The sequence below is a fragment of the Astatotilapia calliptera genome, chromosome 1 (genome assembly GCF_900246225.1).
Source record: "Astatotilapia calliptera chromosome 1, fAstCal1.2, whole genome shotgun sequence".
NCBI classification, from domain to species: Eukaryota; Metazoa; Chordata; class Actinopteri; order Cichliformes; family Cichlidae; genus Astatotilapia; species Astatotilapia calliptera.
The window spans coordinates 37,478,411-37,497,084 of NC_039302.1; the positions used below are offsets into that span (position 1 = coordinate 37,478,411).

Consider the following 18,674-nt stretch of genomic DNA (forward strand, 5'->3'; position numbering starts at 1 on the left):
ACACACGCACGCACGCACGCACGCACGCACGCACGCACACACACACACACACACACACACACACACACACACACACACACACACACGCACACACACACACACACACACACACACACACACACGCACACACACACACACACACACACACACACACAGCCTGAACCTGAGCCCTGTGTGAAATGTGCCATAGCGCAGCGCTCCGTTCCCTGTGACAGCACGGACATGCTGTTAAATCTGTTCCACCTTGTTAACAATCTCTCGGTGTGCGCTAACAGCCGTAAAATGCACATTTGTCCTGCTAACTCACAATAACATTCGACTAAACTGGTTGCAGCTCATTTATCCCGGGGTAAAGCAGCTCTGCTCCAATCTGCTCTTTAGTGCAGATCTGAGCCCGAGAAGCACGCTGCAGCCGTTCAGCTGCACCGGGCACGGACAGCGGCCGAACGCGGCACCGTATTAATGAGCCAATTAATAGATTTCTCCCGCTGAAATGCATCGACGACTCAACCACGGTGAGACAAACTCTGTGTGGGCGTGCAGCGGCCGTGGATGTGGAATGCCTACAGCTTACAGCCGTTAGTGCCCTCCTGAATTTACAAGAGGACCCAACATTGATGTTCAACAGTGTTCTGAACACGTAAACTCCAGTTCAGAAGCAGTTTTCTGTATTTGAATGTTTCTAACTCAGCGTGAGTGAATCACATCTCCCAGGGTTCAGTCTGTGGTGAACATTAAGAAACTGGAGGTCCTTTAACAGAGGACGACGGGCGGCGTGGATTATTTTACATAACCTGAGGAGGAGAGAAGCCGCCTGTGTGCAGAGGCCGAGGGGAAGAACAAAATGAAGAACATTTATTACAGTCATACTGCTGCTGTTAGCAAATCAGATACGTGAGGTGGTTCTCCTCCACTGAAACAGTGCTGGGATCAACGACAAGAAACTTCCAGATGTTTCCTGGGACGCGCTCTCCATGAGTAAAAACCTAATGAGGGTCATTTATGACCACCTGCACATCGAGTGCAACAGCCGCTGTTTCACACACCGCAGCACGCCGTTTAACCCAACGTGAAGCTGCACCAACAGCTAAATACTGGCTTTGACGTCACGTTGGCCTGTGCACACATAAGATGACGCTTAAAGCATCAAAAGTGTAGTGAAATGTGCTTTACATAACAAGCACTTCTTTACAGTCATGATTCGCTGGTTTCTTGGTACAAAGAGGAGAAAAATCCATCAGGTACAAGATCGGCTTCATCTGTCAGTTAAATCTGTACTTTCAAACACCCGTTCAGTATCAGTCCAGGACTCCACAGGTAATTCCTACAAGTTATGAGGTTATGAGATGTGTCAGCGTCTGTTCTTGTCCTTTTGGATGTTACATTTGAAGCTGTCTTCACAGATGCAAAGTTGCAGGAATGCCCTGAAATTTCCGTCTTACATTTAAAGCCTCCTCACATCTGTGCTGTGCGTGCTTGCACGTGCATCCTCGCCATCCCCAAAGGTCAAAACTCCACACGGAGCTGAAATCAGCAGGTGTGCTGATGCGTCATCGCACACCTCTGAGCCTTTACTGCAGGAGGAGCCTGGACGACAGCGTGGAGCCGCAGGTGCACACGGCGGACTTTTCATAATTTTATCAAAGTCACACGTGGGTCCTGCAAATACGTGCAGGTCTTATCATCCTTTTTTATTTGAACATTACTCCCGTGACGGCTCTTTGTCGCCGCCTTTCATCTGCAACTCTATTCTAAAAGTCTTCAAAGGAAGTTTAATGACACAAAGAGCAAGAGAATGACATTTCTGTAGAGCACACTTTAAACTTGCAGTAAATAATAATGACAGGAGGGGTATTCACCTACTTTCATGTCACACTGATAATAACAAGTATTCTGAATATGTCAGGTATGCCTTTGAGAGCTCGTAATGGAGCTTTCTGTCATCTTTCAGTGTGAAATGTACAGCTGGCACAAAGGAAAGTGAGGATTTTGGCTTCTTGTGTCCAACTGAAAACTGAGGAGGTAATATTACAGCCTGTCAGGAGATGAGATGAGAATAATAAACTCACAAGAACATCAACTGAAAGGAAATGTGGGTTTTTTTCTTCTCCTTTACACGTTCAACACCGGCTATAATTCAGGCACTAATGGAGTTTCTGACCTCTAATAGCAGAGAGTGCTTTGGTGAGGAGCACCGAGCTCAGCAGGACTCCTTTAATGGGAACTGCTTTCAGCACATTCACCGTGGAGTTTCAGAGGATGTTCATTTTCTTGCATACATAAAAATGTAAAATAGAAATAATGAAGTTCACAGTGCAGAGGAGACTTTTTTTCCTGTGAAGTCGGAAAAAAATGACAACCGCAACGAAACACAAAGACGACACAGCTGACTGTGGACATGCACATTAAAACATCTGTGCATTTTATATCTTCACAACCCAGAAACGCTCTGCCTCACTTTCTGACCCTGAGTGCAGGGAGAGGAGGCGTCTGTCTGCACACACACACACACACACACACACACACACACGCACACACACACACACACACACACACACGCACACACGCACACACACACACACGCACACACACACGCACACACGCACACACACACACACACACACACACACACGCGCACACACACACGCACACACACACGCACACACACACACACACACGCACACACGCACACACGCACACACACACACGCACACGCACACACACACACGCACACACACACGCACACACGCACACGCACACACGCACACACACACACACACACACGCACACACGCACACACACACACGCACACACGCACACACGCACACACACACACACACACACACACACACGCACACACGCACACACACACACGCACACACACACACACACACACACACGCACACACACACACGCACACACACACACACACACACACGCACACACACACACACCACACACACGCACACACACACACACACACACACACACACACACGCACACACACACACGCACACACACACACACACGCTAGTTGAAGTGGTTCATGCGTCTCTGAGATGAACTGCACCTCAGACCCCGGACATGGTGGGGAAATCCTATTACTACCCCTGAAAGAAATGGATGTGCGGTGTGGTGAGGGAGGTCCGTGCAGCTCAGACTGCGACCTGGACCTGGCGGAGCAGCAGAAAATAGACGAGTGAAACATCCGTGATTGCAGTGAAACACTTTTTAAGTGCTTATCAGCCCAGAGTGCATCAGGTTGTTCCAGCAGATTCCCAAAAATCCGTTAGTTTGTCACTCGTCCCTCTTCGCAGTTAGCAGGTACTCGCCCCGGCTGACGGACAGCACTCTGCAGGCCGAGCGGAGATGGCTTAACGAAGTCATTCGGCCACTGCAATTTTGTCCTTATACAAACACACGAGTCCTTACACCTGCTCATTTCTGCCACATCAGACTTTTAGAAGCAACCACGCACATCTGAACCCAAACCTGGTGGTAAGCTTGGTGCCTACGTTTACCTGCAGAATCTTTCATGTTTCTGATAATCAAAGAGCCAGACAGCAGCTGCTGTACGACAGGCCGAGCGAGCGGGAGTCAGCGGACCCCCGAAGGGAGAAAGGCACAGTCTGCACCAGAGGAGGCAAAGCAATGAGACCCAGGACATAGCAGTTCTTACTGCTCTGACCAGTGCAGGCAAACACACCCTGACATGGACTGGATTTTGGTCCCCACAAGTATAGTAAACTTCCAATTATTGGTCCCCACAAAGATGTTTAAACAGGTATACACACACAGACACTACGCTAACTTCCTCCAGGCTTCACTAGCTGCACAGACGCAGCGGTCGAGCTCGTCATCGGGCACGCTGCTTAACGTTCAGCAGCGAATGGAGAACGAATCTCGTCATGCAGATGAAGTCTGAACAAATCAGAAGCTCCAATCACTTCCAGACGGCGGCCGCTGTGATTGAGTGAACCTCGATCAGTCAGATGAAGGCTGGACGCCAGACTTCAATCAGAGTGGTAAACTGTGCTCTGACATCAGCGTCATCAGCGGGAAGGACTGTGCAGGGGGCCTTAATGAGAACAGCAGAACAGGAAGTGAAGTTCAGCTGGACTGGATGAGAGCTTGCACCCAAAACTGCTGCCGAACACGGCGCAGGGCGCGTGATTACGCTGCTCAGTAACTGTAATGCAGAAGATTTAAGACAATAATTCATGGATTTAAACGTCTTTCCCGCCATTTCTGACTGAGACGGCGAGGTGTGCTGCCAGCTAACATCATCCTCCATTATTCATTAATACCATGTAGGAACATGAATAATCGGTTCTGACTACTGTTTTCATGTCTGTCAGCAAACATCGAGAGCAGTTTTCAGACAGGAAGAACCAAACATCCAACGCTCGTCCGCTCTCAGCTCCAGTGACTCCACGGCCCACAGCCGGAAACCTACGAATGTGAGAAAATACGTCCTTCAAATCATTTCACAAGACACTCAAAGACTCATTTGCATAGTGTACTTACTCCTTTTTTATCTCTCTTTGGATCTTCCTTTCAGCTCATAACCACAAGTGTCAATTAGCAAGTTTTAGCACCGCTGTGAGTGTATTTACTGTGTGTTGTTGAACGCAGCAGATGCCTCAGCAGCAGCACGGGTGAGAGCGCTGCAGTCAGATTTAATGAAGACAAATGCATCGCCGGGAGGCTGCAGAGCGATACCGCAGGACGCAGACAGCCTCTGATGACTTCCTGAACGCTGCACGACAAACGGCCGAGCAGAGACAGACTGACAGGCGGCCGCGGGCTTTAAACCCAGCAAACACGCTCCAACTCAAACACTCGCTGCCTTTATCGGTGCGAGGAAGACACTGAACACACCAGCCCAGGCAGACTTCCCAGAGTCCATCTGCTCCACACAGAGGTCTGCACTTCATCACAGCTCCCAGCCGTCTTCCCCATCGGAAGCTTCTTTACAGTTTCTGCTGCGTTCCCGGTTCTGTACGCTTACTTTGGGCACAGGATGTGCCACGTTTAGCTTCTCACATTTAGTGTAGTTTTTATAGCTTTCAGAGAAAGTTTGAAAAACCTGTGGCTGAGATACCTTCAAGCAGCCCTGATCATCCCCTGTGCAGCTAATGTGGCTAATGCCAGAGGCCTGCTTTTACCATCTATGTTAGAAATCTTACATTATTTATTTATTTATAGGAAAAAACGAGCCCAAAGAGTCGTGCTGATTTCTGCTGTTTACTTTATGAAGTACACACTCAGGCATTCTGCAGAAACAGACTTCTTACACTAAGATGAAATATTTAGTTAAACTTCTTTGAAGTGACAGAAAGATGGTGTTTGACTGGTTGGCCCACTTGAGGTCACAGTGGATGGCCCACGATGTGGAATAAGTTTGACACCTCCACCTTTCCATCGGTCCATCAAAAGTAGTTGTAGGAGGTGGATTCGGCTTAATCTGAGCCTTGGACAGCACTGAGCCTTCACCTGAGCTCTCACCTGTAACCAGGATAATGACTGTGATCTGTAACCACTCGCAGACACCACGGCTGTTTCTCCTGTCTGTGCAGGAGCGTCTCACCGCGCAACGAACTCTATTTTTCTTGTTTGATGGTGTTTGGCAAACAGCTTGTGGGTGCGTTATCGCCACCTTCTGACAGCGGCAGCATGTCACATACGAACAAGCTCAAACAAAGAATACTGTGACTTATTGATATATGAAATATCTGCACTGCACCGTGGTTAGCGCTGTGTTAGCCTGCAGCTGGAACCAACACCTGAGCTCCACCTGGTCAGCTGACCAATCAGAGTAAACTGACAGCGTGTGGGACATCCCTGCTCCATTTGTTTTGCTGCAACATCATAATTACTGTTGCTCTCTGTCTGCTCAACTTTTGATGTCACAGCGTTAGATTTTGGGGGGAAAAGATGATGGTGGGAGGAGTGGGAGGAGCCACGAGTCCACAGAAACAGGCGACTGGGCTTTGGGTTTATGACCCACTTGTTCACTTTTAAACTTAGTTTGCTTATTTTATTTTATATTTTTTAATATTTTCAGATTTCACTTACAGTTTGGTTACATTTGAGCAGATTTCGGTGAATTTCAGTGCTGTGACACGTCCACTGCAGGTCACAGCCATGTTTAGTATTTCTGTGGTCGTTTTTCGTGAAGTCACACAAACATGACTGTGATGGTGATGGAGCAGCATCATTGTGCAAACATGCTCTAATGATGAACCTGTAAATTATCATAATTACTGCTTAAAATCTGAATGATTGTGCTAAGCCACGCCCTCCTGAAACATCTGTTTAACAGGTAACGACACAGCAGAACATTCCTCTTCAATATTTGATGGCACGATAAATGTGTGAGTTGAGCAGATCTGTGACCGTCTGACAGGTTTTAGTCATCAAACAGTCTCATTAACCCGAGCAGGGAGCCGCCGCTCTGCTCGCACGTCACACGCCGAAGGCTGATTTTGGTCTTTTGCTTGTCTTAATGATCAGATTTCTGCCATGAAGTCGCTCCACATTTCAAAGATGCTGTCACATTGTGTCTTGTTAGATGGTAAATGAGGGTTACCCTCCATTGAGGCAGCGTCGTAGCGAGTAGGAGGCTCCTCCCCCGCAGGTTCGAGAGCAGTCGCTCCAGGCGCTCCAGGCATCCCAGCCGATTTCCCTGTCCTCATCTGAGCGGGTCATCCTGGATGCCTAAAGAAGGACAAACAGCAACACAAAGGTTGTGCGTATTAAATCACATTCACACCAAAGCTTTGTGGTTGTAAGAAGGCGTGCCTCGTTGGTTTCCAACGCCTGCTAAAGCAAAACGCTCCTGCAACACGAGCGTCTGTTCTCACGGCAGTCTGAGAATCAGTCACAGTCAGACATGGCTCTACCACGGTCTGCATTTCTGTCTGATTGCTGGAAATTCAACAAACCTGCTGGAGGACAGCTCGTCACAGGCCGTATATTTACTGCTCTGTGCCGTGTGGAAACACTCCGTGATAAATTCTTGATAAAGCTTAAGCTAAAAAAAGCTTAAAGGCTCAGAGGGACACAGTGAAAGTGTGCCATGCTGGCAGAGATCATTTCTTTTTACAGCGTTAGAGCAAATATATCCACAGTGAGCCGACGCAGCAGAAGTTTAGCTCTCTCTAGAAAAAGTCCCAAAGTCTCAGGAAAGAGGCTGAACGGCTCATGCAGGCGCCGCACAGCTGAGCGACAACACTCCCAGAATGAGACGCAAGAAATGTGAAACTGAAGAAACTATTACACCAGTGGTGAACGGGCAGCTAAATGGGAAAAGACATTTCATTGTCACGTTTGCTGTGTAGCAGGCAGGACCCGACACACTCGGGGAAGTAAACGTAAAATGCCAGCTTTATCTGCGGGACAAACTCCACAATGAAAACATGAAAACTAGGGAGCTAAACTGGGACAGAGAACAAGGAAAGCACACAGGTAGGGGAACGGGTGGGAACGCAGCTGGGACCAACTTCATAGGCTGCATCTTCCTGAGGCCGTTTGCGTCACAGCCAGGCGACGAAGGCTGTCCAAATTCAAAGACTCCTAGAAATGCAGCCAACAAATGCGTCCTCCTTTTCCCCAGATTTGAAGGATAGGTCGGGTGTGTCCTTCCTGGCCCACCATATCCCAGAATTCATAGCGCGGCCCAGTCAACTCCAGTTTCCAACAATGGCAGCAGCTACTAAGTTTTAATATTACTCTTATTACTCTTTCTGTGTCACACGAGAATGTAGCTGTGTAAGCTTCAAACATCTGCTCGGTTTATCGAGACACCACATGCGATCCTCTCGATTTCCCAGTCTGTGAGAGGCGGCAAGTTGTTTGTCTGACCTGGATTTTAGTCAGGAGTTGACCTCTTTGCGCCAAATACCGCTCCTCTGCTCTGGCATCACTACTGAACCCTAACTTCATATCATAACCCTGCTTCCATTCAGTTTCTGTCTTCTTATGCTGTCCAACCTCCTGCTGCAGTCCCTCTTTCCTCCAGCCTTCATCGTAGGCTCCTGCTCTTCTGATGAATCATTCCCTGCTTCTATGATACTGGTTATATACTGTAGACTTTGCAGAGTGAAATCATATAATCCACAATTGCAGGTTTAGCATTCAGACCAGTTTTTGTGCATTCCATCTTAAATTGTTTTTGATATAATTTTGTTATTTTTTTAAAGAAAAAAAAAAATACCATATGCATATTGACATACACATGTATTCAACACTCTGAATACATCCTCAGATTAAGGACCTGATATCATCTCCTGTTGCCCTGATACAGCACTTCAAATTGTACTTATGATTCTGCAGATTCAATAAAATGTCATTTTTTTTCTCAAGAAAAAAAAAAAAAAAAAAGACACCACATGTTTGCAAAAGTGCTCCGACGTTTTCGGAGACGTCTGTTACCCACCAGCTCGACAGCTGACCGGGGCGAGAACGGCGAACTCCTGGCACAGCGTTTTCAAACCCCTCGCGGTCTTTGGCTACTCAGGTTAAACATGATATATGAGTCACTCAGATAACATAAAACTTTTATTGTTTGGCTTTTTTCAGTGTTTGATTTGTTCCTGAGTAAATCGGTTTGGCTGAGATTAAAGTTCTAGTTTTCACACAGCTGAATAAACGTCAAACAGAAAACTGATTAAACAGAAGTGAGACGGTGGAGAGTTTACTCCAGTGTCCTGTTATATTGAGGAAGCAAGCAGCAGACGGCCGAGTTTATTAAACTCTACAGAGACAGCGGTGACGCAAATCTGAAGGCCAGACCGTCCGGGTCCTCAGGAGGATGCAGCCTATGAATTTGGACACCCCCAGGGACTATCAAAATAAAACAGGAAACACAGGGAGCACAGGGACAGGAGTGACATGAGACACGACTGACTGGGGGACAAGAAAATAAGCATGAAGACAGAACTAAAGCTACAGTAAACAAACAAAAGCAAAGAACTAGAACTCAAGAAATACCCGAGAACAAAACAAACTAAAACACCAACATTGATGATCCATGATGGAATCAAAGGTTCACAATAACACAAAAGCACCGAGTCACTGACCCAGGATCGAGACATTTATTAACTTATGATAACACAGGAGACAGAAACTTTTTTAAGATCAGGTTGAAAACTTTCCTCTACCGGATCACTTATCATTAGTTACACTTCAGTAAATGTAATCTCGAGTTTATAGCTTCACAAATAAAATGTCTATTTGTGTTTTCAGTGAGGAAAAATCTAGAAACACAGTCTACATGTCTGATTTCCAACGATTCCCACTGGATATATGGAGCTGACGCCGTCTCTCCTTCCAGCCCGACACAGAGAAGCATCTCTGGGTAAAACTGGCCTGTGGACTCCTGCTGTCCAAGAAAGCCCCGATAAAAGAACGTCTTTCGGTGGGACGAGCGGTCAGACTCCGACGGTCGCTCCCGATAGGCTGAGCAGCCACAGGTGAATATGAATAAATGATTCAGAGCAGCGGGACTGATCGCAGCCTCACTGACAGCACGTCGCCACAGCAGCCGCTGTAAAGCGTTTACAGATGTTACAGATGTTTCCACCTCTGTGTTCAGAGTTTGAAGGTCACTCAGATTCATGATGTAGATAAAAACTGACTCACATTTTTATTTACATTTACAGATATCGCTGTTATCTCACTGCTCTTTTATAAAGCTATATATATTACGCATCATATTATACGCTGCATATAGGACTATTATATAATACAGACATTTTCCCACACAAGCTATTTCAGGAGAAGCAGGCTGGAATATTTCCCACAGTTTTATCATAATCATAAATACTGGATGCAGGCTGTGCAGGAGGGCGCGCACATGACGGCGTGCAGGAACGTTCAGGAGAACAGCGGCCGATGCATCACCTGGCAAACATTAAACAAGAAATGTTCACGTATGCATGTGGTCACTTCATATTCCCCAGACTTCTGCACGTCACTGACTCGCACGCTTCACCTTCGTTTCCATCCATCCACCCTTTTAACTGCTCTTAACCTATCCATTCGGGGTTATGGGGTGGGGGCGGAGCCTACACGTGGGCTACACCCAGGACAGGTTGCCAGTTGTGGCAACCTCCGTTGTGGAGCGCCACAACGCCGCTGCTGTTGACCATCTTTGTCGCTGTGGGCGTGTCAGAGGAGCTGCGGCGCCACCATCAACTACAACAGCTGCTGCGGTAGAAAAACAGAGGCTGAATCTTATATGTTATGTTTGCACACAAGCTCCTAAATACATTTCAGAGCGTTTACGCATGAGTGCGTTATGTTGGTCACATGTGAGTAAAACCATCGCCAGCGTGACCGTCCTGGTGGAAACCCCAGGCGTCCCAGTCGGCTTCGCCAAACCTGTCCTCTGGCCCTGCCTCCATGTTCAGCAGTGACTCATAATCTGTTTGAGATGCATGTTGGGTGTAAAACAGGCTGATCAGTGGAGACTGATCGTACCGCAGCAGCAGGCCTCGAGAGTCCTTCTGCTGCTGTAGAAACCTCTTTGCACACTCGGGTTTCTTATTTCAACGCTTGATATTTTACCATCACCAGGCCAAAAAACGCTCAAAAAGACTCGGCCAAGATATCTGAATTATACATAATCCAATCCTCTTACTCAAAACATGTCTGACTGGATGCAGCCAAGTAATTTCTGACAGTTTGTGATCCGTGTGCGCAGCATCGTCCCATCGGGAGCGTTGTCCAAAGTGCAGAAGAGTCCAGCGGTTCGTCGGCACGGACAGCAGGTCTCTCTGCCGAAACACTGATGAGAGCCTCGCCCTCTGCAGACACCCAACAGTAGCATTACGTCACACGAAACAGTCGTCTGTTTTAGGCAAGCAGTCACACAAAGCTGCTACAGCCTCGACGCACCCCCCCACCGAACACCGACCCTTTCTCCTATCTTATCTGCTGTGTGAAAAGCTGAGATGAAAGAGAGGGAGTGATGGAAGGAGGCTCTGATAGAGAGCGGGAGAGAGTTTTCCTGGCTGTGTGTCACCAAAAATAGGAAAATTGGCTTCCCTGGGTCAGTGATGTCACTACAGACCCTGTGGTGCCTCGGTGTGTGTGTGTGTGTGTGTGTGTGTGTGTGTGTGTGTGTGTGTGTGTGTGTGTGTGTGTGTGTGTGTGTGTGTGTGTGTGTGTGTGTGTGTGTGTGTGCGAGAGAGGAAAAATGAAGCACAATGAAGTATTTATGGAAAATACTGGAAGTCAGAGGGGGAACGAGCCGAGCCTTCCAAAGTGCTTTTTCACAGTTTAGAGTTCTGCTGTGAGCTGAACCATCCAGACTCAACATCAGCTGAACTAAAGGAGCTGCTGATGGACTTAAGGTGATGCAGGACTCCTACATCTCTTTTCTCCTTTAGGGCAGAGACAAATACCTGGCGTCCTACGTGGACAGGAATCTCTGCTGCTGTCTCTGCAGAGAGGGCCAGAGTCGCCTCCTCCTCCTGAAGACGTTCCTTCAGAGTACGTCTGCAGATATTTTATGAATCTGTTGCTGATAAAACATCAGAACTTGGCTTGGATCGAATCTGGATCGAGATCATCTGCGTGCGGTCCCTCGCAGCGTGTCCTTTGGTTCCCGAGGCCATCCACTTTCCTCAGCTTTTTTGCTGCAGTTGTATAATTTTACAACTTCCACAGTCCCAAGCAGCTGTTACGATAGGAAATCTCCTGCAGGGATTAATAAAGTTTTTCCTTCTGAGTGCGATCTAGCCCGTGTACCACCAGGACAATAGTCAAAGCATGAGTTTAAACAGCTGGAGAAACCTTTGCTGCAGCAGCGACAGTGCAGGCAGTCAGTAAAACCCACAGGACAGGAACAAACTCTAATTCCTCTGACAATGTTATTTATGCCTGGTCAACCAGAATTAACATTTCTGACATACCTCTGCAGGTTTCATTTCAGCCTGCCTCCCAGGCTGAGTGCTGGCTCACAGCGGAGCTGGCAGAGGACAACGCTGTGAGGGTCGTACCCACATACATGGGTCTGCTGTGTGTGTCTTGGACTCCTGCGCTGAACTGGATCTCGGGATTCTCTCACATTTCTCTTCGTGCCTCTTCCAAAGAGACAGACTGAACAGCTCGAGAGGAATTAGACACGTTAACGCTCAGCTAATAGGATAAAACAGCCTTTTGTTGTCGGGCTCGGCCAGCTAACCGCCATCACGGACCTCCAACAGTAATAACATCGGCATGAGGAGAATCTGTCCAGCCAAGGCTTTTTTGGCCCGGGTGGCCAGCAGGGCCCATTGTGCCTGCATAGTTCAGTATCAGCAAGCTGTGTCCACTGACAACTCAGATGACCTCGCCATCCACGGCGCATTTCTCAGTTTCCCAGTTTGAAGGTTCAAAGTGGCACTGGCAGATGCGATGAGTCCACTGGTGCCACTCGGGCATCTTTTCTGAAAGTCTCATTATAAGAAGAGAAGACTTATAGAAACCAGCACTGTCGCTGTACTGGGTTTAGGTCAGGTGATAACCTCTGGGACTGAAACACTCACTCCCACAGGAGCTGCTCGGCCGTGAAGCTGCCAGCGTGCAGTCTTTGTGTTGGTGTTAATGCCAGAGGAGGTTTGGAGCTCTCCAGTTATCGAGTCGGCTCTGAGACTTCACCTGGTCTGACACTATGAGGCTGATCAGGAGTATCCAGGAGGGAAGAAACTCCAAGAAATTCCATTGTTGCAGACGTCACATCCAGTTGCAGCACCACAGCAGGTTTCAGTGAGCTCTTCAGAACAAGCCTTTCTTTCATCGATGTTTGTAAAGGCAGGAGCCGCATTTTACAGACCACACCTGAACACACCTGAACTCAAAGATTAATTCTGTGTCCATATAGTGTATTAAACCAAAGCAACTACACCTGCAGCTCCTCTAACGCCCAGCAGAGGCTCCAGCAGTGAGTCCGTCCCCGTAGACTCCCACGTTAAAACGTCCAAGATGAACTACACATGTTCGGATTTCTGGGTGTACCTGGGGATCTCCAGTCAACTTGGAGGCATTCCCGATCATATGCTGGACACGTCACCTGGTTGCATTCCTCATGACGATGCAGCGGCTCTGCTCTGAGCTCGCTTTGTCACTCGAAGGTTGAGCTGAGCCGCACTGCAGCACAAAGTAATTCCAGCCTCCTGCATCCACAACCACATGCAGGTCACGATCACAGGTGAAGCATCGAAAGCTTCCAAAGGCAGGTAGGCAAAGGTGAGGATCTAAATCAATGAACAGCCACCGTTGGGTCATTGCATCCTTTTATTCATTCAGTCATCGGTTCAATAATCCCTTCATTCACTACTTTATTGACTTCTTTGTGCCTTATTCTCCTCCATTAATCCCAAATTGCATCATTTCCCTCTTTGTCTGAGAATCAGGAAACATGTTCAAGTGCAAATCCTATTAGGTTGCTTCACACTTGATCTCCTGCAGAGTTTCGAGCTGGTAAACAGCCTTGCATCACTTTGTTTGGTTGGAGGCGCTCGCAGGGAGTGAAAATAGCCGGCAGCATTAATCTCAGCTTGTGCTCTGAGATTGGAGGGTGTCGGATGGGATTAGAAAAAAACTGTCCAACTCCCTATATGAGCGCGCTGAATGCGGGACACAATGTGCTGCTTATAACGTCTGGTTAAGGTATTCTCAGCCGGCCTACCGTATTGTAGGTGCGTGCATTCTTTGCAGACTAAATCCATTTTGTTAAATGCAAACTACCAGAAATCTAAAAGCTACAAGTAAAGGTTTATTTTGCCTGTGGCAGCAGTCTTGATGCGGATGCTTAAAAGTCTATATGAGCCTAATCGACAGGAAGTGATGCTTTCTGGGAACATTTAGTTCCTGTTAAATCAGAAGATGCTCATACAGTGCAAAGCAAATCCCATCCACTGGTTTCTAATGATCTCTATTATGCATTAGCAGCCCTTTGGAAGTGAGTTGTATATGTGGTGCAAAATAAAGCTGAAAGTATGCTTGTCAGACAGCCGTGGAGCCTCAGGCTTACTTGTGGTTAACAAAAGCACAACCATAGCTGAGAGAGCTCTCTGACCGTCAGTCTCCTTCAGTCTCCGCTGCTCGTGACCTCGTATAACTCTCGCCTTGAAACTTTTTCTGGCTTCTGCAGTTTTCTTCCTACATATTTGGCCCACATCGGTCTGAAATGCTGCAGCGAGAGCGCTACCGGGGACTCGACTTTCTTATTTCTCCAGCATTCGTTTCTCTCTGACACTTTCCATGAAAAATCAACCCGACTGCCTCAGGATCAGCTGATTTTTTTCTACGATGTCGTACATTTAATGAAGGCGTCCTAAATTTTACCTCCATACTGTGAAAATGCTCAGATTTATAGGTCCTTGAATTACACACAACAATTTGAGCTCTACAAGTTTCAGGGCTGAAAAACACATCACTATCACAAAATGTAACCAAAATAAAGTTTCCAAGTGAATCTTCAGAAAACAGATGAAACATGCAGGATACCTTTTTCTCTGCTCCTCTTCATCACAGACCATCATTACACTGCTGCAGTTTATTCAAACTCTGATATCGACCACGATACTGAAGGTCAAAGATGCTTATAGAGAAAACGCTGCTGAGCAAAAACCAGATTTAGTCCTTAGACTGTGACACTTTAAGTCAAAGCTGGGGACCTGCAGGCCTGGAGGGCCAGTGTCCTGCAGGTTTTAGATGTGTCCTTGATTTAAACGACTAAATGAACTCCTCAACATGTCCTGAAGTTCTCCGGAGGCCTGGTAATCAACTCATCGTTGAGATCCCCACTCCTGTGTAAGTAAAACTGATTTGTTTGCAGGTTTCATAAAGCTGAAATGTAAAGTTTTATCCAGTCCTCGGTACCACGGGGGCTGGTAACCCAGAAGACATTTCCTGTGTTTGTTCTCCAAAGATGGAAAAGGCAGCGAGTACAGTAAAGCCACTGTTCTCTGCAGATGACGGTTGGCGTCCACTCTTCCTCAGTGCGGGAAATTAGTTTGAGACCTGAGCAGAATGAATTATCCGCAGGCATCGACCTCGGAGCACATCGTAATCCATCAGTGCCACTGCAGGGCTGTGAAATCGTCGCCTCTGTCAGAGAGCGGATGTTAAAGATCTTTTCTCACACGTCACGGACGGTAACGAGTGAAAACCACACTGACCTTTTACTGCTGACTGATAAAGACAGTTTCTCTCTGAAGCCGCTGACCATGAAACACACCTGGAATATTATTAGCGGGGTCCATATTTAACTGCACAGGTAGCCTTCAGCGTTGGCTTCCAACATGCAGGGTTAGCGTTGGGATCAGGAGAATTTTAGACCAAACCATCCAAACCCCGACAGAGACCTGCAGCCTTTGTCGCATTTAAGACACAAGGAATAATAAACTTACCTAAAACTAAGCCAACAATAACTCAAAATGAATATTTAAGGTAAAAATCCAACTGCCACAAAGCTCTGTTTTGCAGTAAAATGGGAAACAGCTGTAAACATGAATGAGTTTAGTGTGAGCAGCTCGGTCTGAACTCTGGCTCTCTGTCATCTCTGTGAGGATCTTTAGTTCAAAGCTCAAAGCTTTTGTCCTTCCACTGAGATCATTTCTGACGAACCGTCTCTGCTGGATTAATCTCTGTTTCTATTTAACCTACTAAACATTTGCCACTCTTGTGTGTCTCCGTCAGCCAGCGCAAAACCTCAAGGTTTTCCTTAAACTAACAAGCTTTACTGTGTGAACCAAAAATAACAGAAAACAAAGTGAAACAGGAACGGAGAGGATGCCTGACTCGAGCCTTGACCCGACTCTTCGTTCCTCAGTGAAACAACATATTTCAGCCTCTGCATCACCAAACCAGAGGCTTCAAATCTCGCTGATGACAAAGTGCCAAATCGCAAACAGAACGAGAGCAGCAAAGAAAACCAGACGGCCTAAAGTGCCACTCTGACACTCCCATCTTCTGTCCACATCCACTCAGCCTCCAGAGGCTCTTATTATTTGTCCTGTTGCTACATGTGATGTCACTGACAAGACTGGCGAGGTCTGGCGAGGGAGCACGCTCGCCGTGTTGGCTGTGCTCAGTAAACACAGCTCGCCTGAGCTAGATAAACAGCGGCGGGCTGGGTATGAAGGCCACGGCGTGCCACTGATCCAAGCTGGAGCTCTTGGATTTTACAGTCGTCTGCGGTATGTCGAGGCCAGGTCTCCCGGTGCGAGGGCTCTGCTGCAATCAGCCGGGGAATGAGCTTAATTGTTTCTAATGAGTCCAAAGTCCGAGCTGCCAGCCGTATGAGTGAAACAGACTTAACGGGTCAGAGCGGTCCAGCAGATTCTCACTTCATATCTGCACTGCGGGCAGGAGTGCTTTATGACTGCATCGCTGTTTCCAAATATATGTTGGTCCTTGGTAATCTTTTGGAAGTCGACCTGTCAGTCAGGTATCAGCTCTGACTCCGGGTGACAAGAGTGGCCGGTCTCCGTCCCCGTAGCATTTTTCTTTCTGTGCCTCTTCTTGTTCTTTTGTTTTTCTGTTACTTCCTGTCTTATTTTGAAGAGTAGCTCCCCTGGTGTTTTTACTTCCTGTCAGATCCTGCACGTGTCTGCAGCCTGTATCCTGCTTCTCAGTTTGTTACCTCATGCTTTTTTACCTCATGCCAGAAAGAGATGCCACAAATCTGGTTTCTTTGACCGGACCTGTGGCTTGACTCTTGACTTGTTCGTTTTGACTTGACAGACTTGGTGCCAGCCCCATGGATGGAGCAGCAACATATGCACAGAGAGGCCATCTGTATACTTGCTGGAAGCAGATGCCACAGGCAAAAATACTGCTATTTCCATCTGCAGTAATTATAATTGGAGCATGTCTCTGCTCGGGGACCTCCGTTCTGTTCTTGCATCAATAATAACAGACTCTGCACTTATTAAGTCATGAAAAGCATGAAAAGCACGAGTTGGTGGCTTGCAGATATGCAATACTCTTAAATATTGCATCTTAAATGAGATTTGCCACCTGGATGTGTTTGAAGCTTCTCTTCTGTGGAACCAGCTCCCAGTCTGGGGATTATTCGGGACATAGACACTCTCTGCTTTCAGGATTTGAAACTTTCCTTTTTGATGAAGCTGATAGTTAGGGCTGGATCATGTGACCCTGAATCCTCCTGTAGTTATGCTGCTGAAGGATTTCCCATGATGCATTGAGGATTGCCTGCACTGACCTGGAGATATTCTCTCTCCTGTAGTTTGTGTACCTCTTGGGTGCCCGTCCCTGAGCCTGGTTTTGCTGGAGGTCTCTTCCTGTTAAAAGGAAGTTCTTCCTCGACACCGTCACCACGCGTTGCTCAGAGGGGATCAAAACTGCGCGATAGGATCTGCCTTAAAGTGAGCGTTGTGAGCTGGCACAGTATAAATGAAACTCAGTTCAGACTGAATATCCTGCATTTAGGCGTCACCGAGGTAGACCCCGGTTCTCCGGCCTCATTATACAGCAACAGCCTTCGGCTCAGTGCATCTAACTTCCTCATTTATTATGTACAATCTAGGGCATCTTTGCACAGCAGAGCCAGTGGTTCAAGCTAAACAGACGGCTGGATGCTGGAAGAAGAAAATAACAAGTCAAACATCTTCTTCTTCTCCTTCTTCGGGCACGTGTGGTCAGGCTTGATGAGCTGGAAGCCAAATGCATCCTGGGTAATCTCTCCAGATCTCATTGACTCTTTGTGGTAACGCTGATCCTGAGGCTGTAACAGAAAGTGGGGACTGAAAGCTTGACTCACCTGCTGACAGGTAGGCAGGTAGGATGGGTTAGTGATGGTAACTGGTGTTTGTTGCCTGTTTGTATGTTGGACAGGAAGCTGTTCCTGTGAGGCTGTTTGTGTTTTTGTGCTAGACTTGAATATTAACGGCACCATTAAAGTATAATATTTTATTAATAAGGACTTATTAGCACTTTATTACCTGCCAATGAACACAAAGGCCGTTAAACAAAACTTTACTTTGAAACTAATTAACTTCTGGAAACTCAGAGATGAGTCAGATATTTAGATTACTAATACTTAATGTGTTGGACTAATAAAGTATTAATGTTGGAGTTGTTGCTCGAGCACCTCACAGCCTAAAACTACACTCAGTGGAAGGTGTTGCATATTTAATTTCCCACAAGCCAAAAGGCTGCTGAATAAATCACAAGTACACACAACACACATACAGGTGCACACTCTTCTTTGTACTACAGTTTTTCCATTTACAAGTATTACTTTATTACTTTAAACAATTATTAACCGTTTTTCTTTGTGCTGATTTACTTCGGTGCTGCAGTTTTGTACCAGAGCGACAAATAACATCTTAAATCGAATCTGCTGATTCTCTTGTATTGTACTGTTTAAATGCTCTCTGGGCTTTGCGGTGCACATCAGCGTAAGAGTGTATTGGTTATGCTTATGATTTTCCCTGCTGTCTGATCCACCGATCAGTGCATCAGTGTGTTGCAGTGACTTTCTGCTGCAGGCCGGGGCCTTGCTGAGCAGCTTCCAGCTGTTTTGAAGAAAGCAGGAGGCTCATTACCTGGTGGACAGGTGCCAAAAGGGCGCACGCACACACACACGCATGCACGCACGCACACACACACACACACACACGCACGCACGCACGCACGCACGCACGCACGCACGC

The 18,674-nt window shown here is 47.0% G+C and overlaps 1 protein-coding gene across 3 annotated transcripts in view; it reads right to left on the minus strand.

The window, feature by feature from the left end:
* The window catches only part of adamtsl3 (ADAMTS-like 3), a 180,624-nt gene that overhangs the window by 92,183 nt on the left and 69,767 nt on the right, over positions 1–18,674 (minus strand). For all 3 annotated transcript variants that reach the window (XM_026176931.1, XM_026176936.1, XM_026176949.1), the window contains exon 3: positions 6,593–6,720. In XM_026176931.1, coding sequence (XP_026032716.1) covers positions 6,593–6,720 — 128 coding nt within the window. The remainder of the gene's footprint in view (positions 1–6,592; positions 6,721–18,674) is intronic.